Source organism: Phocoena phocoena, chromosome 14, assembly GCF_963924675.1.
Source record: "Phocoena phocoena chromosome 14, mPhoPho1.1, whole genome shotgun sequence".
Lineage (NCBI taxonomy): Eukaryota > Metazoa > Chordata > Mammalia > Artiodactyla > Phocoenidae > Phocoena > Phocoena phocoena.
The window spans coordinates 65900870-65926277 of record NC_089232.1 but is presented as its reverse complement, the minus strand read 5'-3'; the positions used below and the strand labels follow the sequence as shown (position 1 = coordinate 65926277).

At 37.2% G+C, this 25408-nt stretch overlaps 1 protein-coding gene across 2 annotated transcripts in view; it reads left to right on the top strand.

Annotated features, from left to right (window-relative positions):
* Positions 1-25408, top strand: part of LCLAT1 (lysocardiolipin acyltransferase 1) — a 194317-nt gene that overhangs the window by 95728 nt on the left and 73181 nt on the right. For both annotated transcript variants that reach the window (XM_065891171.1, XM_065891170.1), the window contains 2 exons: positions 9270-9416; positions 15429-15545. In XM_065891171.1, coding sequence (XP_065747243.1) covers positions 9270-9416; positions 15429-15545 — 264 coding nt within the window. The remainder of the gene's footprint in view (positions 1-9269; positions 9417-15428; positions 15546-25408) is intronic.

Sequence of the window (25408 nt, the reverse complement as noted above, 5' to 3'; positions counted from 1 at the left end):
CACACATCCCATGACAGAGAATGAAAATACCTCATATTGCCTTCCTCAGCCTCCTATCAGCCAGTCCCACCAAAGGGACCTAATAGGGAGACTCCTTGTTAGAAGGCTCTGGGAAAGATTTTCCTCCTTAATAAAAGAGGTTCATGAAGGGACAATGCCTCTCCTTTCCTACTTTGGGACATTATTGTGAGAGTACATCATACTTGGAGCTCCTGCAATCATCTTGCATCCAAGAGGATGGCCAAATAGAATGTGAGAGCCTGGCTTCTGAACGAGCCTTGGGGCCAGACTTCATTTTATGTGAGACACATACACCCAGAGGGTTTATATGGCTTTCAGATTGGTATTCTGTTATTTATAGCCCAAAGCATCCTGATACATACAGCTTCTTTCCCACATTTCACCAATCTATAAAGAAAAGTATCCAACGACTGATTTAGTCATTCAGTAAATGTTATTATAATGGTTATCGTGAATTAAGATTTTTATGAAAACTGTCAGAAGAAATATAGTAGACAGTATATTAAAATGTTTTAGTTCTATGGCTAGATATCACATACAACTCTGTGTATTTTCAGATACATACAGATCATTTTCATCTTAGCTCTTCTACTGCTAGTTGAAAAATAAGTTTTTGTAGTTGTTGATTTTGTAGTTTCAGTTGCCAGGGTTGCTTGGCTGAGATGAGTTTGATGCTTTTTTTTTTTTTTTTTCTTTTTGCCAGGGAGGGAGGGAAACCCATTGGGAACAAAGGTTTATTTTAGTTAAGTCATATGCCAGGCAGTATACCAGGATTATACTTCTTTCTAGAATTACATTGAGAACTAAGTAATTTTTTATGATTGTACTGAGATCTAAGTAACTTAAACGAAGCTTTTGTTTTGACTGTGGTAGCTGAGTTCTTAACAAAGCCCAAGTTCTGAGCTGTGTGGAAGTTGACAGATTCTTTGGTTGGGAGACATGGTTCTGGGCTTTAAGGTTATTCAGTCAGTTACTTACTGGAGTTATACTACGGTTGTTTACCTAAATTGGATATCCTGTTGATGTGTACCATCTCTAATACCTCAGTCAGCTGTACTGCTGCGGGCTGCGAGGCATTCCACATGTGAGCTGTGAAGCATATTTTGACTCTAGGCCTTTCAGTACCCTCAGTTGTACTGAAAATTGAAGAATTTCTTTGCCTAAATTAATAAGTAGATTCTAAAAACTACCTAAAATCCATGTTTTTATAACAGGGCAATTTTAGGAGAAAGAAGTAAAAGAATTTGGGGGGAGCTTTAGGGTTTTCTGTCCACTTTGTATTTAATAGAGAAGCACAAATAAAGTCAGTCTTAAAATGATCAATTTGAGCCAACTTTGAAAAGGGTGTTTTACAATAATAGTAAAAAAAATAGGAGAGATGGACCCAATGTACTTTTTGGTTTGTTTTTCAACCTTAATTTCAATAGATAACTTGATTCTAGCGCCTTCAGTTTTCCTTTCACTTGTGGCTAAAAAGAATAAATTGTAATGATATTTTTAAAGAGAAAGGCAGCATTGTAATACTGGGGAAAAACTGAATTAGCTGTTGTATTTATTATATATGTCATTGTTAAGGGAGTTTACGAAACCCAGTGTGGCCTTTTTTCCCTTGTTTATTCTTGTCCTTAAATCTTATGGGAATTATTTTCCTTATGCTTGAAGTCAGATATTTCTGAGAGTCATACAATTGTGTAATGAATACCAGGCAGGGACATACCATGTAGCCAAGATTTAACATGTCCTTCCACAATAAAAATAATGTCCCAACTATATCTTAGAAATGTGGTTACTGATAATCAACTATTACAATCAAATAAACGGCATAGTAAGTGAATCCCAAGTAAGAACACTAGATCTTTGATTTTAGAATGCAAAATAGCTGTTATTCATGTATTTTTTAATTAAACAGTAGTTTGCATTAACATTAGATGTTCTTAAATACCTTTTTATATGGAATAATTTTAGATGTATTGAATGTTTGCAAAGACAGTACAGAAAATTTTCCTGTTTTCACCCATCTTCCCCTGATGTTAACCTCTTACACAGCTGTGGAACATTTGTCAAAACAAAAGATTAACATGGGTACAATACTATTAACTAAACTACAGACTTTATTTAGATTTCACCAATGTTTCCACTAATGTCCTTTTTCTGTTCTGGGATCCAATTGAGGATCCCTTTTTTTTTTCTTTTTTTTTTAAAGTCACCATGTCTCCGTAGTCTTCCTCCATTCTGTGGCAGTCTGTCTTTACTTTAGTGCTTTTGAAGAGAACTGGTCGGATATTTTGTAGAATGTCCCTCATTTTGAGTTTGTTTTGCATTTGCTTTTCATGACATTTTCTCATGATTAGTTGGGGATTTTGGGTTTTGGAAAAAGCCCCACGGATATGAAGTGACTTTCTCATCTCATCAGGAGGATTCATGATATCAACCTGGCTTATCATGGGTGATGTTAATTGTAATCATTTGGTTAAGGTGGTGTCTGCCAGGGTTCTGCACCACAAAGTTAATGTTTTCTCCTCTATTTTATTCGGTAGGGCTGGTTGTGGGCAGGGGGAATTAAGCTTCACCTCCTTGGAGTGGGGAGCATCTACATATTTTATTTGCAATTCTGTGAAGGAGATTTGTGTAATCTCTGTGTGCCTTCTCAATCATTTAATCATGCCAATGTGAACTTATCAACATTTATTTTATTCTTTGGGTTATAATCCAGTACTACTGTTATTTATTTTGTTGCTGAAGTTGTTCCAGCTTTGGCCATTGGGAGTTTTTGCAGGTTGGCTCTTTACGTCCTTTTGGGCCCCCATATTTCTTGTTTTCTTTTAGTCATTTTCTTGTTTTCTGGTGGTACAAGATTCTTGTATTTTTCCCGGCCCCAGCCCTAGGCTCAGCATTTTCCTAAGGAACCCTAGTTCCTTTGATTAAAGAAAGGTGTTAGAAACTAAGATCTGGGCACTGACTGTGCTCTGTATTAGTTTTCTATTACTGCTTGTACCATGAATGGAGTCACCTTAAACCACACATATTTATTATTTCACAGTTCTGGAGGTCAGAAGTCTGATGTGGGGCTCATTGGGCTAAAACCAAGGCATTTGCAGGACCAAATCCTTTCTCTTAGGCTCCTGTGGAGAGTCTGTTTCCTTGACATTTCCAGTTTCTCTTGGTCACCCACATTCTTTGGCTCCTGCCTCCCTTCCTCCATCTTTAAGGCCAGCAAGAACCAGTTGAGTCCTCCTTACATAGCTTCACTCTGACACTGAGTCTTTCCCTGCCTCCATCTTCCGCCTTTAAGGACCTTTATGATTACACTGGGCCCCCCAGGCTAATCCAGGATAATCTCCCTATTTTAAATTCAGCAGATTAGCAACCATAATTCTTCTTTGCCATGTAATGTATTCACACTTCTGGGAATTAGGATGTGGATATCTTTCGTGGGGGCATTATTCTGCCAACCACATGCTGGTGGCTACTGCCTCTCTCAGTGTATAGAGCTAGTAATATACGTAGCTTAGGAATCAGTTTTGCAACAGGAACAGATATCTCAGATGGCACTTCATCTATAATATCGATTAAATGGTAAATCTCACATAGTATGAAAAACAGATTTTTGGTTCCACCATAGGGTAAAACCCCGAAACTGTAATCATAACCAAGAAATTGCATCTTGCCAACCAAAAGCCATCAATAAATAGGTATTTCTTCAGTGTCAAGCAAGACTTTCTACTCTCTGCAGGTAGATATAATCATCTCTTTGTGGAGTCTAGTGAGATTTGCAGTAAGGGTGGTTTTATCCATTTTGTGGTTTTTCAAATTTGAAATTACATTTAGAATTGAGTTTCCTTTAGGATATTATTTAATTGTCTGCTCATATTTTATACTTTGATTTCTGTCTTGTACTGTCAGCACAAGCACATTTGAAACCTAATGATACAGGCATGTTCTAAAAGGATTATTACAGGAAAAAGTCATAGAATTGATTATCTGCCTCCTCTCAATGTTTTTAAAAGCCAGAGCCTCATGTAAGTTAATCTTCTTAGACGAGGGATACAGAGAGCATTACCTAATTTCAAATGTGAGTTCAGAGAAGACAGAGCTCCCCTGACTTGGTGTAGCATTTTGCTAAATGCTGACATAGGTTGAAATTCTGAGAAATAGAACTTACTTGTTCTGGATTCATTTGTATAACCGTTGTTATGCACAGCCACACAGTCAGCAAACATAGCATTTGCTCATGACTGTTGTGATACGAGTTTATATAAAATTTGCATCTGTTCACATTATCACTCATTTTCATTTAATAGAGGCCTATGCGTAACATTCCCTTGGTTGTATCCACACCCTCTATTCAGGATTGAAAATACGTTGAAGAGAACAGTTTGTTTTATCTCTTGCACATTGCTTTTTGTTTCTGGTATTGCATTCATAGTCCCAAAGTAAATACCGTAATGAATTAATAAGTACCTGGACAACAATGATGAATTAATCTATTTTTGAAGTTCAGTTTTTAGTGCAATAGGTGAGTAGTATAGATATTTTTATGATTCTCCTAACTACAGTTGACCCTTGAACACAGGTTTGAACTGCATGGGTCCATTTACCTGTGGGTTTGTTTTCAATAAATACGTACTACAGTACCATACAATTTGTGGTTGGTTGATTCGTGGATGCATAACCATGGATATGGAGGGGATGATTGTAAAGTTATAAGTGGATTTTAGGCTGTGCTTGGGGGTAGGCACCCCTAACCCCCATGTTGACCGGGGGTTAACTGTATATTCATCTACACTAAAATGAAAAAAGGATGACTAGATAAAGAAGATGTGGCACATATATACAATGGAATATTACTCAGCCATAAAAAGGAATGAAATTGGGTCATTTGTAGAGACGTGGATGGACCTAGAGACTGTCATACAGAGTGAAGTAAGGTCAGAAAGAAAAAAACGTATGTTGTGTATTAGCACATATATGTGGAATCTAGAAGAATGGTACAGATGAATCAGTTTGCAAGGCAGAAATAGAGACACAGATGTAGAGAACAAACATATGGACACGAAGGGGGGAAAGTGGTGGTGGGGTGATGGTGGGATGAATTGGGAGACTGGGATTGACATATATACACTAATATGTATAAAATGGATAACTAATAAAAACCTGCTGTATAAAAAATAAATAAAATTAAATTTTTAAAAAAAGGAGAAAGAAAATGCTGAAAAGGGCTTACTTTTTATGGAGAAAGAATGCATGTTAAAAATACACTCAAGTAAATTGGTTGGGTTTTCCTTTTTCCTAGCCAACTCTAAAATTTGATAAAAGAAAATTTAAGCCAAGGAAAACCAGGTTCTAAAATTATGGAATACCTCTGGACAATAGAGTATGCTTAGAGGTTACTCCTTTCTGCTTTGAGAATGCAGTGCTGGTAACGTAAATGGGATTTTTGAAAGTAGATGGTGGTAACAGAGCCATGCCAGCATCCACAGAATCTATTTTTATAAACCTGCCAGGCTCTCAGTACTTGTCTGAGAAATTCAGGTGATAGACAGAATGTCCTCCAATGGAAAAAGTATAAAACAGGCAAGTTATATAGACTAATTTCAAATGACAGGATCAGTTGCACTGTCATTTATCAGCCCATAGACTTACGAAATAAATGTCATAAAACTGTATGAGGACTTCAAGAATGTTAAGAAAAATCTGGATATTGCTTTAAACGTGAATAACGTGTACTGATGGCAATGAAATGAGAAGAAAAAGACTCATGAGGTCTTCCTGTGGTTTTTACGAGAGGGAGAAAACATTAAAGCTAAAGGGCGTAAAACAGATTCAAAAGCATTAGTGATGTATAATGTATAAATGGAACATGAAAAGGCAAAGCACAAAGGGGAAGAATCATCACATCTTCAGAGGAGAGGTCCAAGAGGCTGACTGATTTAGTCATTTTACTTCCCTTTCTGGGATTTCTGAAACATATACATAATATTTGAAAAGTTTTATGACACAGCCCTATGGGTTTTCCTACTGCTCCCTCCTCGCAAGGGAGCAACAGATATTTTCACTTGGAATGGAGAAATACACTCAACCTGTCAGTATTGTTCAGTCTAGAAGATCTTTTACAAATATGAGGACAATGCAGAATTAACATTTGAGAAAAATACACAGCTTTAAAGAAAGTCTAGGAATAAACTCTCTGAGGAATAGACATTTCTCTGAGGAGAATTTATACTGTGTTTAACTGATACCCTTAGAGAGATTCAAGTATGTATTGCAAAGAGGCTGTTTAGTACAGTGGTTAAAAACATCAGCTTTGGAGCCAGACTGCCTGCATTTGAAACCTGATTTTACCACTTACTAGTTCTCTGAGTTCTCTGTGTGCCTTAGTTTCCTCATCCATAAGATAGGAATAATAATTTTACCTAGTTCATAAAGTTGTCTTGATAACTAATTGAATTAATGAAAAATGCTTAGAACAGTACTAGGCACATAGTAACCATTCAATAAACATTTTTTAAAAATTACTCCTCTTTGTACTTGTCATAGCTTATTATAGTTTTTGCTATTTGTCCATAAAATTTGACAAGTAAACAGTTGATTGCTGAAATAAACTCAATTAGTAGACTAGAAACAGCTGAAGATCAAATTAATGAGTTAGGTGAGCTAAAAGATTTTCCTTAAACACAGCATCAAATGAAGGGAGATAAAAAGTATGAGAGGACAAAACCAGAAGTTTTAACATCTATCTAAGAGAAGTTCTAAATAGAAAGTCTGAGAGAATGAAGAAGAGAAAAAGTAGTGTTTTCTTAAGTAATGGAAGGAATATTCCCAAAGTTAAAGAGACTCATATTGGAAGAGTGTACCAACTGCTGAGCAGAATTAATGAAAAAGCTGCATACTGGTGAAGTCTCACAAAACCAAGGATAAAGAGAAAATAAAGCTTCCAGAGGGGAAAAAAATTATCTGCAGAAATCAGATTGATATCAGACTTCTATAAGAAGATTGTGGGAAAAACAGCTTTGAAATTCCGAGGGGAAAATGATTTAAAATCTCAAGTTCTGTTTTAAGCCAAGCTAGCCTCCAAAATTGAGAACAAAAAATGTATATATACATTTCATAAATGCAAAAACTCAAACATTTTTTTGAAACAGGTTCCTTAAGGAGGACTAACAGAAGGACATAGGATATAAGAAACAATGATAAGAAGAGAAGCCAACAAACTTAACCCGAGTCAAGTCTAAATAATTAAAATCGTTCTGTGAAGCATAAGGAATAGTAGTAGTAATAATAATAGCAATTTGGAGGAACTATTGGATGATTTCTACAAATCTTGGAAGAGGGACAAGAGGAAAGCATAATTTTTTGTGTGGGGGATGATTATTAACTCAAAGTTGATAGATTTAAGTTTAAATGTTTGTAAAAATAGAAAGGTGAAAAAATTTTAAGCATGAGCTTTAAAATAATAAAATAGAGTTTATAATTTCCAAAACACTAGCGTAGGGCTGGGCAATTGTGAATGGGAACTTCTTTGGTTACATTTTTATGTTCCTTAATGCAATATCCTTGGTATGATTGTAACTTCTTAATCATAATAATGACAATAACTATTATTTATTGAATACTTTGTGCTAAATAATCTTAATTTATTTCTTACAACAACTCCTATCAGGTAAATACTGTTGCAGCATTATGCTTATTTTTACGTTTGGGGTCAATAAGGGACAAAGGCTTAAAGCTGAACAGCTGGTTTATGGTGGAACTATGATTCTAACCCAGGCAATTTCATTCCAGAGTTATACCGCCTACAAACCGCACTGTGGATGTAGGTGTCCTCAAGTAAAAGAGGAGACGTGTAAGAGGGGGCAAGTGTGGGATCAGTTCCAGTACAGGTGGATATGACTGACAATAAATACAGTGGGTGAGCAGCAACTGGACACATTATCAGCAAGACCTATACTAAAGTGTGGATTATTTGGGAATATGCTTATTTATATTTGTAGAATACAGTATTCTAGTTTGGACTTAATTCAAACCAAATAAAGTCCTACAGATTTTTAAATCATGATTTAATGATAATTTTATATATTCTTGGGGTACTACTGTATTTACTAAATGATAATAGCTATTATTTTAGTTGTGTTTTTAAGAAACTACCACTCATCCCCTCTAGCTGAACTAGTAAAAGTATATTGTAAAGATACACATGACAATGAGGGAGATGGACTCTTCTGGGATATCCAAGAGGTGAACCCAAAGACTGGCCAGCCATTGTGGAAGACTATATTTTGGTCTTGATCACAATCAGCTTTACGTGCCTCAACAGCAGTTGTTGTTTAGGTCTTCACTATAGTGTGCCACCTTTACTTTGCCTCAGGTGCTACTGTCTCTGTTATCTGCTTTTTTTGTCCATCCATTTGTCTTATATACCAGCTTGTTTTCTCCATGGTCCCAGGTAAAATTCCTGAGAGAGAACATTTGGCCAAGACAGTTAGTGTGTATGGGCCAAGGGTTTCATGCTTCATGGACTACTGAATAGACTATTCATTGTCCGCCTTCAGTCAGATATTTACCACAGTAGTTCTAGTCATTTCTGGCCAGGGCGGGATGCCAGCTGGGAAAAACCTGGCTCGTTTAGAGCTGCCTCTTCAGTAGCAAGGTTGAATTCGCCTTAGAGAAAGGGAATGTGATCACAGCGTATGCTCTAATTAATGTGTTTAGTAGTCATTGCGTATTTTCTTTTTAAAATAACTCTAAAGAAGAGATTACATTGAAAACAGCAATTGGATTTAGAGATCGAGTAGTACAGAAAGGGAAATATTAAAGACAGTGCTTGTATACATGGCTTGAGAACAATCCCTTGCTTACTGCTTTGTAAGCCTGATAACACATAGTCATATATCTCTTGTAGGTAACTTGGTTAAAATATCTGTTTAAGTTAGGATTGTTAACTTTGGATGAGTTACTGATAGATATTAAGGAAGTTTTTCTCCTTGGTATTTTAACAGCCAGGTTTTGCTTGAAAAGAGGTTTTTGAGAATTTTGCAAATTCCAGAATTTAGCAGACTCCTTTAAGAATATTCTCTGGTATATCTGTTATTTAATCCAAGATCAGTGCTGAATTTAAGGTATATCATGAGATGCTTGTTATGAAAGTAAATAATTTATAGTAAAACTCCAAAACTCTGAAATATTATATTCAGAAATATGTGGATATTGGTATTAAAATTATACATAAATACTTGTTAAATTGATTCTAGGTTGGGCCATGCAGGCTGCTGCCTATATCTTCATTCATAGGAAATGGAAGGATGATAAGAGCCATTTTGAAGACATGATTGATTATTTTTGTGATATCCATGAACCACTTCAACTCCTCATATTCCCAGAAGGGACTGATCTCACAGGTAAGGTACCCTTGGTTTGGATCACAGAATTTTAAAACACGAAGGAACTCCAGAATTAGCCATCAAGTCTAAACTTCTCAGTCCTCAGATGAAGCAGCTGAATACCAGCAAGATTACTGGCCCATCCCCGGGGTCACTCAGTCAGCAGCACAGCAGAACCCAGAACTCCTGGTTTCCAGCCCATAGAGTTTATGATGGGCAACTCCAAGAGGTATTATTTATACTTGCCATCTTAGAGCTTTATATTTTAAGTCTCAGTATATACTTTAAATATCAGCCTTTTACTTTATATAGTTTGTATATAACCACAAAAAACCTTAAGTAGCCAAAACAATCTTGAGAAAGAAGAATAAAGCCTAGTTTTAAAATATCTATTCACTGTCCTCTTCCAAGATCCGTATTTATCCATTAGACCCCTTTTTTCCAACTTCTTTCTTATAAGAAAAGGATCTGGGCTTCCCTGATGGTACAGTAGTTAAGAATCCACCTGCCAATGCAGGGGACACAGGTTCGAGCCCTGGTCCGGGAAGATCCCACATGCTGCGGAGCAACTAAGCCTGTGGCGCCACAAGTACTGAGCCTGCGCTCTAGAGCCCACGAGCCACAACTACTGAGCCCATGTGCCACAACTACTGAAGCCTGCACGCCTAGAGCCTGTGCTCCACAACAAGAGAAGCCACTGCAATGAGAAGCCCGTGCACTGCAATGAAGAGTAGCCCCCGCTTACCGCAACTAGAGAAAGCCTGGGTGCAGCAACAAAGACCCAACACAGCCAAAAACAAATCAAGTAATTAATTTTTTTAAAAAAAGGAAAGGATCTAATAGTAACCAATTTCACATGTTGATTTAAGTTAGTATGTTGCCTTTTTCCTGTTTTTTTGTTTTTTAATTATTTATTTATTTTACTTATTTTTGGCTGCGTTGGGTCTTCGTTGGTGTGCGCGGGCCTTCTCTAGTTGTGGAGAGTGTGGGCCACTCTTCGTTGCGGCGCGCATGCTTTTTGTGGTGGCTTCTCTTGTTGCGGAGCACGGGCTCCAGGCTCACAGGCCTCAGTAGTTGTGGCACACAAGCTTAGTTGCTCCGCGGTATGTGGGATCCTCCCGGACCAGGGCTCGAACCCGTGTCTCCTGCATTGGCAGGCAGATTCTTAACCACTGCACCACTAGGGAAGCCCCTTTCCTGGTATTTTTAAAGCCTTATCTCTAATATAAGCTGGAAAGGCCTTGTCCTTTTCCTAAAGAAAATTCAGCCATCGTTGAGTTGTAGAGGGGACACAGGAGAATATATCTAGGACTTCTCTATCTTCCCAGATACCAAATTACACAGGCCAAGAATGCCAGTGGATCTCAAGGAATTCCTTTTTTTTTTGCGGTACGCGGGCCTCTCACTGTTGTGGCCTCTCCTGTTGCGGAGCACAGGCTCCGGACGCGCAGGCTCAGCGGCCATGGCTCACGGGCCCAGCCACTCCACGGCATGTGGGATCCTCCCGGACCGGAGCACGAACCCGTGTCCCCTGCATCGGCAGGTGGACTCTCAACCACTGTGCCACCAGGGAAGCCCTCAAGGAATTCTTTAAAAGATTAAAAACAAAATGCAGTCTTTCATTCTTACTAAATCAGTGGGCTTCACATCTTTTTTGAACCACAGGTCATTTCTGCAGGTGAAGCCTTCTATTGCAGTCTAGGATTTCTAAGACGGAGAGAAGAACTGCTCTGGTTGATGAATATTGGTGGGGGAGCGAGTAAGCTACAACAGGAAGTAGTTTTATAGAATCCTTCAACTCAAAAGAGCAAAATTCAAAAGCTTTAGTACCCTGGTTACTTTAAGAAAAATACAGCAGAATTTGAGAAGGACCCAGTGTATAAACGTCTGCTGTACAAGGGAAGACAGACTGAGGCAGGTTAGAACTGAAATCTAAAACTCACAGATAGTACGGAGAGATCCCTGTGAACTTGTCTTCTAAATCCTCAATACTAGATCGAGGCAGCTAAGAGCTACCAAGAAAGGCAACCCTTAGAACCTGAGAGGAGAACAAGTAAATGAACATTCTAATTCACTCTGTGGACACAGTAATTTATGGAACCCAGTACCCCAAAAAAGAGTGCAAGATGGAAAATACAAATTACACAACTACTTAAGTAGGTGAATGGGTGACTAAACTGTAATATGTTAATAGGGAAATTAAAGTATTTTGGGAAACATTTACCATTAATACCAAGGAAGAGATCTTTGACTAATGTATGACAGATTGGAACTGAGCTAAATGAAGCATGGCAATTTTTATATACTAGTATTATTTACTAAATTATACTTACTGTATATGTTTGATTTTCCTAGTTAAAATTCTAATAGTAGTTGGGTCACAGAAGGTAGTACTGAGTGTAATATTGGCTGCATATTGTTTAAGCTTGAAAATATATTGTAAGTGGTAAGTTGATTGATTCCCAGAACTGAACTATCATTAGGAAATTTCAATGGACAGACAGCCATATTTACATTTTTTAATCCTTAGAATGTATAATACTTAAATTTGAGTATTGAAATATCATCTGTGTTAGAGTATAGAAAGTCATTTACTGAAATGATCGACTTTGCGAATGCCAAAATGTACACTAAAGAGTGGCAACTGTGGAAGTTATTTAGTAATTAAAAGCTAATGGGATAAAAGCTCATGGGTTGCTGTTACTTTGGTACATCAGTATTAAAATGTTCATACATTAGACCTTCAGAGTTTATAAAGTAGATATTTAAAACTTTTCAGTCTGTATTTTCAAATGTCTTTTTTAGGTGATGAACTTGACATCTAGTTGAATATTTTCAGGGTCCAGAGTACTTATTATTACATAATATAGTTGAATATTTTTAAAGTTAAAACAGTATTTACATTTTAAGGCCAACTTGCAAAAGCCAGACTATTTGCGAGATAGAGGAAATAAATAGACTGATCTTGAAGTTAAAAAAAAAATTTTTTTAAACAGTATTTTACAAATAGTTTTGAGTTGGGATATGATTTTTTTTTTTTTTAAGTAGGCTAGCAAAATACCTTTGGTTTGAAAATGTATCTGTTAACTCAAAGGTGTTTTTAGCTACCACAGTTAACTTTACAGTTGGGTTTTTAAGCCCAAAGAGAATGTTTTATAATCCTCTTTAAGTTGTAAATCCAACTTGTTTGCACATTTTCAAATTAGTACGTTTAAATTAACTTTATATTCTATTTTCATATATTATTGTTGTTTATAACTTTTTTTTTTGCTTATGCAAGTAATATATGTTATTTTGGGGAAATTTATAAACATAGAAGGGAGCACAAATACTACTCTAATCCCACTGCCCATAAAGAAGCACTATTCTAATTTTGTTCCATTGTTTTGGGTCATTTGGTCACACGTGCATGTGCGCACACACACATACACGTATACATACACACATCCATAGGCATATATATGTGCACACATACACGTAATTTTAAAATTGGAAAACCAGAACTACACTTTTCTTTGTACTTAATATTGTATTCTCTCACATCATTAGTCAAGGTTGTCCAGAAAAACAGAACCGTGTGTGTGTGTGTGTGCGCGCGCACGTGTGTGTGTGTAGAGAGAGAGAGAGGGAGAGAAAAAGAGAGAACGGGTGGGGGGGGTGGCAAATTTATTTTAAGGAAATTAAGGATTCTGGAGGGTGGCAAGTCAGAAATATACAGGGTACGTCAACAGGCTGTGACCCCAGGGAAGAGTTGCAGTTTGAGTCCAAAGGCAGTCTGCTGGCAGAATTCTTTTTTGCTTGAGGAGATTAGTCTTTTTCTCTTAAGACCTTCAACTGATTGGATGAGGCCCACCCACATTATGCAGGATAGTCTGCTTTACTCAAAGTCTACTGATTTAAATATTAATCTCATCAAAAAACACTTTCACAGAAACATCTAGAATAATGTTTGACCAATATCTGGGTACTTTGGCCTAGTCAGTTTGACACATAAAATTAACCATCACAGTTGGTATATTATGATTTCCTGTTTTGTTTTAAGAAAGGAAAGCTTTTCTAGGTTTTAACAATTATATAACATTACATGCAATTAAACACCCTTGTATGTAAAACTTATTCATTTAATATATGAGTGCCTGGAGATTTATATACAAAAAAGTCTCTTCATGAGACTTTTCATGAAGCTTACTTTCTAATGAGGAAAAACAGATTAAAAACTAATAATAAAAATATGTCTGGTATTCATAAATGCTGTACAGAAAAGCAAGATAAGGAGAGAGAGAGGGAGAGAGAGTAATAAAAGATGGGGACATAGGGTGCTGTTTTATATAAGGTGGTTTGAGGAGGCCCCTTAAGTTCTTATTTAAGGAGAGACTAAATGAACAAAGCAGAAAATCATGCAGATGTCTGGGTAGAAGGCATTCTGGGTAGAGGGAAGAACCATTGCACAGACTCTGAGGTGGGAATATGGCTGGCTGGTTTGAGAACATCCGAGCAGCCAGTAGTCTCACTGGAGCGGTAGGCGTGCTGGCATTGGAGTGTTACAGGGAGCAGGCTAACGAGATAGGAGGTTGTGGTGAGAAAGTGGGGTGCTAGTCTGTCAGTCCTAATAATCACAGTCTGGGAGTGGGTAGATAAAGTGGGGATGGAGGGGAAAATCTGCATCTCTGATCTGTGATTACTTCTTACTTCCCACATTGTGCCTGTGCCTTTTAGAACTACTTCCACCTGTATTCACATTCTACAACAGCTTTCAGTTTTGTCTTCAGATCCCCCAAGTCTGTGACCAGCTGGAAGAGCAAACTGAAGAGTAGTTAACTACTCTTCTTTGTGGTGTCTCTGGGATTCCCAATCCCACGTAAGGTCCTGCCAGTTGTCTATAAAATACTGTTCTGTAGTCCCATGCCCAGAATATTCCCCTCAAATGAATGTGAGAGGAGCTTATTACTTTTCTTGTTTAGAGCTTTTACTTTTGACTTGCTGGAGATCTGTTTAATTTTTTGACTCAGTTTATAGGAGTGTTCTTTGAATATTTTAGTGTCGTGGAATCCATCTATAGTTTTTTGAGATTTTGAGGATTCTGTGGTCTTAAATTTACTCCTCGGAAAGTAGTATTCTTACATATAGGTTTTCTCCTGGTGACTTGGAATGGTCTATAAATTTCAGGATGCCGCTGAGGATTGCAGGTTCTAACGTCTGCTGTCATCAGAAGGTATTTCATGATCTCCCCCAGCAGCTAAGGCCAAATTTCTGAACACTTTACTTTTTCCAAATATAATTGCTGAATAATGGGTTTGGTTCTTCTTGGAACTTATAAAGTTACCTCGTGGAATGGAAAAAGAAGATTTTGCCAACAATTGGAACATATACTTGACTCAGTAACTATATTCAGCCAAGCCATGTTCAGATGTTTGTACATGGTGTGCTCATCATGTGCCCATCCTGTCGTGGAGCGGTGTCGGTTAGTCATACCAGTGTGCTCTGTGCCTGAGCAACGCAGATGTTCCGCTTTGCACCGAAGCCCTGTATTATTGGGTTAAAAAAATGCTGATCTGATATATTTGGCAAATCGTTAGTTATTTCTTCTGGATGTCTAGATCCTTATGTATTATTACTATTTTAGTTTTACTTTATTTCATCTTTATATTTTAGTATTTCAATTTTTATTATGTAACGACTATCTTATGAAAATTTTAGTTATTAGTATTTTATTTGTATTTCAGTTTTCATTGTATATTGACTATTTTATGAACTCTCTTAAAGAATTTTAAGGATTTGAATATGAATTTATAAACTGCTATAAAACTTCCATTAATACCTTATTATAAAATTTCCGAAATTCCAATTAAATAGGTAACTCTGGGATCTTTGTTAGGGATTTACTAAAGTATTTCTGTCTTATCATTTGATTCAGTATATTAATTACAGAAACATTAACTGCCATTTTTATCAAAGAAATTCTGCACCATTTCCTTACCTCACTGATCTTCCTTTATTTTATGGCTTCTAATGGCCTATTGTTTTGTTTAGAAAATAGCACGGCTCGAAGTAATGAATTTGCTGAAAAGAATGGACTTCAGAAATATGAATACGTCTTACATCCAAGGACTACAGGCTTTACTTTTGTAGTAGACCGTCTAAGAGAAGGTAAGCACCCACCTCAAAGTGTACTTTTTTATATAAGTGGAAGAAATTGCTAAACTTCACATATAACTCTGTTGAATTTACAAAGCACTTTTTCACAAGAAATGAGATACTGTATTTTTATGCTAACTTGACCCCATGCACTAAAATGTTTTATTATGTATTCTTTAGAAATATAAAAGAATCTTGGTCAAAAACAAAACATTTTTCCTCCTTTTTTGGAATAGACAGAAAATAATACATACAGTTGGACTATCATTCCATTTTTAAATGCTTCTCAAAGCAGCAAAACTGTCTTGAAAGTATCTTATCACTTATAATATATTTATAGCTTAAAAAATATTTTTACATTCATTATTCCACTCACTGCAACAAATGATTCCGCTTGGTAGGAAGGCAAGTACTGCTACCTGTATTTTGTTGTTAAATAGAAGTGGCATCCAGGGTTGTTCATAAATTTTCATAGATCACGGATGGAACCTTGTTCTTCTGCTTCCTACTCTGTGGCTCACACTACCCCCTCCCCACCCCCACGTCCTCTAGAGCTGTGTCTGTTGAAGGGCATCTGGAGCCAAGGTGATTGCATTGACCATATCACATCCATTTAAATGTTTACATTTTGATATTTTTATGAAAAAAAACCGGTTGGACATTTTGTTATAGCTGCATATGTAAATACTTATATATTCATACACACATGTATATACAAATGGATAACAGACATATGGATATATATGAAAAAGGAACTATTCAGAAACATGCTGAAGTGTTATTAATTTTACAAGAACAAGTCAAAGCCCAGAGTCACCTAGCAGAAGAAAAATCTTGTTTGCATGTTTCTGCTCTCCACTCTGATTTCTAGCAAACCATATTGTATAAAGGTGACATCTGTGACAGATTATCACCTTCATTTGATAATTGTTATGTTGTCATAAAACTGCTTGTGCCTAACATGAAAGGCCTTGAAACATTGTATAAGAAAAGGTATAAAGTTCTTATTTCTTACCCTAATTGGCATCACTATTGTTCCCTTAGGGTTTAATGTACTTTAAGATGTAAAGTATAACCTCATTTAGTGAACCCTGCCAAAATGAAGCATCTTTACAACTGAGTACTCACGATATAAAAGAAATGCATAGTCAATCCAAAATCACATTACTATTAGTTCACATAGTAAACTAAAAATATTGTCCCTGTTAGTTTGGCTTGCTTTTGGAATTCGGTGGTTATAACTAACATGAAATGGAAACATGGGCTTTATGGTCATATTGTGTACGAACAGTGAGTGTCCATCTACCCATAGAAGCTCATGGAGAACACAGTTCTTTATGCCTATGGAATAGGACAGGGGGGTACCAAGACATTAAAACAGGGATGCTGCTGCTTTTTGTTTTTTTGTTTTTCTTCCCAAAACATGGTACCACTTACTGTGGCATTCAATTTAGACTCTCCCTTCTCATTCAACAATATGTTTTTTATTTTCTAACAATCTGATATTTTGTAGTATTTAATGATTACTTTAAAAGTATTTCTGACATCATGGAACATGCTGTTGGAACACATGTTTTGCTAATAAAGATCTTTTTAATTGCAGGCAGGATAGTTGAGAGATTATTTTATAGTGGATGAGGATATAACTGAAGAGCTCTCTGTTCTGAAATCTGGAAAATATTTTAGTAGCAAACTGATTTATAACTTTGGGGAACATGTATTACTTAGTCATCACTCAGAGTACTAGTCAACAACTACAGTATGTCATTTTTCCTGCCAGAAGTGGCAACTGATTTTTCCCCCTTCTCTGTATCAGTAAAGAAAGAAACACAGATGACTTCATTTGCTTCAGCTAAAAAGAGTTAGATGACTCCATTTACTTCAGTTAGAAAAGTAGAATGGGTCCTATACACTATGATAATAATAGAAACAAGAAATATGATGACAATAATTATAATAGTAACAGCAGCTAACGTTTACTGAGCATTTACTAAGTACCAGGCATTAAGCTAAGTGTTCTGTATGTGTAAGGTCAGTTAACCCTCACAACAACTGTCCTGGTAGTTACCAGTATTTAACTTGTAGAGCAAAACTGAAGTAGAAATTGAAGAATCAGCTCAAAGTTATTGGAACATGGTTTGTCTGACTGAATAACCTGTGTTCTTTCTACTGTAATATGATGCCTCGTATATTTATAGTGTGATTTTAGTTAAAGCACCTTTGTAATTATAGTGAGCTGGATGGTTTTCTTCAAGGAAAATATTTTAAAAGAAAGAAGAGGCTAAATGGCCAGATCATGGAGGGATGGGAGCCACAAGGGAAGTGGTTATGATGCTGCCTGAGACGACAGGGAGAGCAGGCACAGTCATCTAGTCAGAGTATCATTTTAGGAAAGAAACCTAAGACTCAGAAAGGGCCCAGCACAACTTCCTGATCTTCTCTGGGATCTGCTTTTGTTTATCAATTAAGTGAAAAAGAAGCTTGCTCTTAAAACAAATGGCCATTATAAATAAATATTCCAATGGAAGCCTGGAGACCACATATTAAAACCAATTACTGAAGAAAGGTATGAGGACAAGATGGCAGAGTAGAAGGACTTGAGCTCACCTCCTCTCACTAAAACACCAAAATCATAACTAACCGCTGAACAGCCATCAACAAAAAAGACTCAGACCTACCAAAAAAGATATTCTACACCCAAAGACAAAGAAGAAGCCACAAGATGGTAGGAGGGGTGCTTTCATGATATAATGAAATCCCATACCCACCAGGTGGGTGACCCACAGGCTGGAAAATAATTATATCACAGAGGTTCTCCCACAGGAGTGAGAGTTGGGAGCCCTATGTCAGGCTCCCCAGCCTGGGGTATGGCATCAGGAGGAGGAGCCCCCGGAGCATTTGGCTTTGAAGGCCAGCGGGGCTTGAGTGCAAGAGCTCCACAGGACTGGAGGAAACAGAGACTCCACTCTTTGAGGGCATACACAAGGTTTCACAGGCACAGGGACCAGGGCAAAGCAGTGATTCCATAAGAGCCTGGGCCAGACCTACCTGTGGGTCTTCGAGGGTCTCCTGGGGAGACGGGGGGTTGGCTGTGGCTCACTGTGGGCAAGGACACTGATGGTGGATGCCCCAGGGAATACTCATCAGCATGAGTTCTCCTGGAGATTGCCATTTTGGCACTGAGACCCGGCCCCACCCAACAGCCTGCAAGCTCCAGTGATTGGATGCCACAGGCCAAACAACTAACAGGATGGGCCCCACCCATCAGGAGACAGGCTGCCTAAAGTTGTCCTGAGCCAACAGCCACCTGTAAACATACCCCTTGACACGGCCCTGCCCTCCAGAGGGACAAGACCCAGCTCTACACACCAGGAAAGTGTGCACAAGCCCCTGGACTAACCTCACTCACCAGGGGCAGAAACCAGAACCAAGAAGAATTACAGTCCTGCAGCCTGAGGAGTGGAGACCACAAACACAGAAAAGTTAGACAGAATGAGGTGGCAGAGAAATATGTTCCAGACGAAGGACTAAGATAAAACCCCAGAAGAACAACCAAGTGAAGTGGAGATAGGCAATCTACCTGACAAAGAATTCAGTGTAATGATAGTAAAGAGGATCTGAGATCTCAGAAAAAAGAATGGAGGCACAGCACACAGAGGATACAAAAATGTTTAATAAAGAGCTAGAAGCTTTAAAGAACAGAGATGAACAATATAATAACTGAAATGAAAAATACACTAGACAGAATCAATAGCAGAATAAATTAGGCAGAAGAATGAATAAGTGAGCTGGAGGACAGATTGGTGGAAACCACTGCTGTGGGACAGAAAAAAGAGTGAAAAGAAATGAGGACAGTCTCAGAGACCTCTGGGATAATATTAAACACATCAACATTCACATTATAGGGGTCCCAGAAGGAGAAGAGAGAGAGAAAGGGCCTGAGAAAATATTTGAAGAGATAACAGCTGAAAACTTCCCTAACATGGGAAAGGAAACAGTCACCCGAGTCCAGGAAGCACAGAGAGCGCATACAGGATAAACCCAAGGAGGAACATGCCAAGACTCATAGTAATCAAACTGACAAAAATTAAAGACAAAGAAAAAATATTAAAAGCAACAAGAGAAAAGCAATAAATAAATACAAGGGAACTGCCATAAGGTTATCAACTGATTTTTTAGCAGGAACTCTGCAGGCCAGAAGGGAGTGGTATGATATACAATATTTTAAGTGATGAAAGGGAAGAACCTACAACCAAGAATACGCTACTCAGCAAGGCTGTCATTCAGATTTGACAGAGAAGTCAAAAGCTTTACAGACAAGCAAAAGCTAAGCGAATTCAGCACCACCAGACCACCTTTGCAGCAAATGCTAAAGGAATCTCTCTAGCTGGAAAAGAAAAGGCCACAACTACAAACAAAATTACAAATGAGAAAGCTCACCGGTAAAGGCAAACATAGTAAAGGTAGGAAATCATCCACACACAAATATGATATCAAAACCAGCAACTGTGAGAAGAGGAGAGTATAAGTGCAGGATGTTGGAAATGCATTTGAAATTAAGAGGCCAGTAGCTTAAAATAATCATGTGTGTGTATATATATATACACATATATGTGTGTGTGTATATATACATATATGTGTGTGTGTATATATATATATATATAGAGAGAGAGAGAGAGAGAGACTGCTATATCAAAACCTCATGGGAGCTGCAAACCAAAAATCTATAATAGATACACACACAAGAAAGAAAAAGCACCCAAAGACAACAACACTAAAGAAAGTCATCAAATCACAAAAGCAGAAAACAAAAGAGGAAGGGAAGAAAAACCACCCCCCAAAAAAAGAAAACAAATCCAGAACAATTAATAAGATGGCATTAAGAGCATACATATTGATAATTACCTTAAATGTAAATGGATTAAATCCTCCAACCAAAAGACATAGTCTGGCTGAATGGATACAAAAACAAGACCCATATATATGCTGTCCACAAGAGACCCGCTTTAGCTCTAGGGACACATACAGATTGAAAGTGAGGGGATGGAAAAAGGTATTCCATGCAAATGGAAATCACATGAAAGCTGGAGTAGCAATACTCATACCAGATAAATAGACTATAAAATAAGGACTGTTATACGAGGCAAGGAAGGACACTACATAATGAACAAGGGATCAATCCGAGAAGAAGATATAACAATTATAAGTATATATGCACCCAACATAGGAGTACCTCGGTATGTAAGGCAAATACTAACAGCCATAAAAGGAGAAATCAACAGTAACACAATAATAGTGGGGGACTTTAACACCCCACTTACATCAAGGGACAGATCAGACAAAATCAGTAAGGAAATGGGCCTTAAGTGATACATTAGACCAGATGGACTTAATTGATACAAATTAACTTATTTACAAAACAGAAGAAGACTCACAGACTTCAAAAGCCAACTTATGGTTACCAAAGGGGAAAGGTGGGGTGGGGAGGGATAAATTAGGAGGTCGGGATTAACACATACACACTACTATATATAAAATAGATAATTAACAAGGACCTACTATATAGCACAGGGAACTGTACTCAATAATGTGTAACAACCTATATGGGAAAGAACCTGCAAAAGAATGGATATATGTATCCATTGGATATGTATATCCAAAGAATGGATATATGTATAACTGAATCACTTTGCTCTACACTTGAAGCTAACACAACATTGTAAATCAACTAAACTCTAATATAAAATAAAAATTAAATTCAAAAAACCCAGTTATCATTAGGTAACATCTTTACTGCTCATTCATGCCTGTAACTGAGTTCACTATTTCTGATATTAATAGCACAAGTTCAGGCAGATGAGAAATTCAAGACATCAAGAAGTTAAGGATAAGAAGTCCTAGCGGGAAGCACTGAATAAGAGAAAATGCAAAACAAAGAAAGTAGTTTCTGAGCATCTCTTTAGAATTTATTTCACCGAGATTAAGAACATTTAGAAAACACACACTTAACCTGAAATATAACACCCATTATATAACATTATACAGATGTGTTGTGCTGTAATAATAATGGTAAAAAGTTTTCCCTGAGTACCTTGATTTCCATCATTTTTGTACTTGCTCTTATACATTTACTAGATCATAACCTTCTTAAGGATATGGATTGTCCTGCCCATAATGGAGATTAAATCAGTATTAGTTGAGGTTAATATTTTCTTTTGTCTGAAAAGATAAGCACAGTGTCCTTACCATCTTCCCAGAGCAATGTATATTACACTGATCAGTATCTGTCATGGAAGATTTATTTCATATGTACCTCTAATCACAGGACATTTCAATACGTGATTATATAACCTTTTTCAGTACTAAGATTAACCCAAACCCAAAAGGAAGTTGCTAACTTAGAGAAAAGAAGGTTTTACATGAGAAAGTGTTTTGGTTTTGATTTTTAGTTATAGAGCTTTAAGAAATTTATCACACAATTTAAAAATTTTAACTTAATGCCCCAAAATTTAGTTATAGTCATTATCATCTCTGCTGCTGTATTATTTTTAACAGTAGTAGCTTTATTCTTCTTTAATTTTAAACAAGTAATGATTTGGTCCAACCATTATTTGGTTCTGTTGTATGCTTTGTAAGCCAGTTACTGAATTGTAACCATGCAATAATTACCTTCACCATTAGGTGGCACAAGTGTGCACATTTGAGATAACTTGAAATTAGGTTAAAGTAGTTGGGAGTGAGGGGTCAAACACTCCATGGAATATGACCTTGCCTTCAAGAAGTTTATCATCTTCCTGGATAGATAAGAACAGTACTCATGGAAATATCTAAAAAATAATATGACAGTATAATTACATGCCAAGTTTTGTGGTACACAGTGTAAAATATTATGGTTAATTACATTACACAACCACAGGTGTGTTCAGTAAAGAGAGATCATGTCGTGTTGAAATACTCAGGTAAGGCTTCTTCAAGAAGCTGAAAAATCATAGTAAGTCCACAGACACCCCAAAACACATCACCAGATGTGGACCTGCCCACCAGAAAGACAAGATCCAGCCTCATCCACCAGAACACAGGCACTAGTCCCCTCCACCAGGAAGCCTACACAGCCCACTGAACCAACTTTAGCCAGTGGGGACAGACACCAAAAACAACAGGAACTACAAACCTGCAGCCTGCAAAAAGGAGACCCCAAACACAGTAAGATAAGCAAAATGAGAAGACAGAAAAACACACTGCAGATGAAGGAGCAAGATAAAAACCCACCAGACCTAACAAATGAAGAGGAAATAGGCAGTCTACCTGAAAAAGAATTCAGAATAATGATAGTAAAGATGATCCAACATCTTGGAAATAGAATGGACAAAATGCAAGAAACATTTAACAAGGACCTGGAAGAACTAAAGATGAAACAAGCAATGATGAACAACACAATAAATGAAATAAAAAATGCTCTAGATGGGATCAATAGCAGAATAACTGAGGCAGAAGAACGGATAAGTGACCTGGAAGATAAAATAGTGGAAATAACTACTGCAGAGAATAAAGAAAAAACAATGAAAAGAACTGAGCACAGTCTCAGAGACCTCTGGGATAACATTAAACGCACCAACATTCAAATTATAGGGGTTCCAGAAGAAGAAGAGAAAAAGAAACGGACTGAGAAAATATTTGAAGAGATTATAATTGAAAACTTCCCTAATATGGGAAAGGAAATAGTTAATCAAGTCCAGGAAGCACAGAGGGGCCCATACAGGATAAATCCAAGGAGAAATAGGCCAAGACACATATTAATCAAACTGTCAAAAATTAAATACAAAGAAAACATATGAAAAGCAGCAAGGGAAAAACAACAAATAACACACAAGGGAATCCGCAATAAGGTTAACAGCTGATCTTTCAGCAGAAACTCTGCAAGCCAGAAGGGACTGGCAGGACATATTTAAAGTGATGAAGGAGAAAAACCTACAACCAAGATTACTCTACCCAGCAACGATCTCATTCAGATTTGATGGAGAAATTGAAACCTTTACAGACAAGCAAAAGCTGAGAGAGTTCAGCACCACCAAACCAGCTTTACAACAAATGCTAAAGGAACGTCTCTAGGCAACAAACACAAGAGAAGGAAAAGACCTACAATAATGAACCCAAAACAAATAAGAAAATGGGAATAGGAACATACATATCAATAATTACCTTAAATGTAAATGGACTAAATGCTCCCACCAAAAGACACAGATTGGCTGAATGGATACAAAAACAAGACCCATATATATGCTGTTTACAAGAGACCCACTTCAGACCTAGAGACACATACAGACTGAAAGTAAGGGGATGGAAAAAGATACTCCATGCAAATGGAAATCAAAAGAAAGCTGGAGTAGCAATTCTCATATCAGACAAAATAGACTTTAAAATAAAGACTATTACAAGAGACAAAGAAGGACACTACATAATGATCAAGGGATCGATCCAAGAAGAAGATATTATGATTGTAAATATTTTTGCACCCAACATAGGAGCACCTCAATACATAAGGCAAATACTAACATCCATAAAAGGGGAAAGCAACAGTAACACATTCATAGTAGGGCACTTTAACACCCCACTTTCACCAATAGACAGATCATCCAAAATGAAAATAAATAAGGAAACACAAGCTTTAAATGATATATTAAACAAGATGGACTTAATTGATATTTATAGGACATTCCATCCAAAAACAACAGAATACACATTTTTCTCAAGTGCTCATGCAACATTCTCCAGGATAGATCATATCTTGGGTCACAAATCAAGCCTTGGTAAATTTAAGAATATTGAAATTGTATCAAGTATCTTTTCCGACCACAACGCTATGAGACTAGATATCAATTACAGGAAAAGATCTGTAAAAAATACAAACACATGGAGGCTAAACAATACACTACTTAACAATGAAGTGATCACTGAAGAAATCAAAGAGGAAATCAGAAAATACCTAGAAACAAATGAGAATGGAGACATGATGACCCAAAACCTATGGGATGCAGCAAAACCAGTTCTAAGAGGGAAGTTTATAGCAATACAATTCTACCTTAAGAAACACGAAACATCTCGAATAAACAACCTAACCTTGCACCTAAAGCAATTAGAGAAAGAAGAACAAGAAAACCCCAAAGTTAGCAGAAGGAAAGAAATCATTAAAATCAGATCAGAAATAAATGAAAAAGAAATGAAAGAAACGATGCAAAGATCAGTAAAACTAAAAGCTGGTTCTTTGACAAGATAAACAAAATTGATAAACCATTAGCCAGACTCATCACTAAAAAAAGGGAGAAGACTCAATAGAATTAGAAGTGAAAAAGGAGAAGTAACAACTGACACTGCAGAAATACAAAAGATCATAAGAGATTACTACAAGCAACTCTATGCCAATAAAATGGACAACCTGGAAGAAATGGACAAATTCTTAGAAATGCACAACCTGCCAGGACTGAACCAGGAAGAAATAGAAAATATGAAGAGACCAGTCACAAGCACTGAAATTGAAACTGTGATTTAAAATCTTCCAACAAGGGCTTCCCTGGTGGCGCAGTGGTTAAGAGTCTGCCTGCCGATGCAGGGGGCACAGGTTCGTGCCCCGGTCCGGGAAGATCCCACGTGCTGCGGAGCAGCTGTGCCCGTAAGCCATGGCCGCTGGGCCTGTGCATCCGGAGCCTGTGCTCCACAACGGAAGAGGCCACATCACTGAGAGGCCCAAGTACCGCAAAAAAAAAAAAAAAAAAAAAAAAAAATCTTCCAACAAACAAAAGCCCAGGACCAGATGGCTTCACAGGCGAATTCTATCAAACATTTAGAGAAAAGCTAACACCTATCCTTCTCAAACTCTT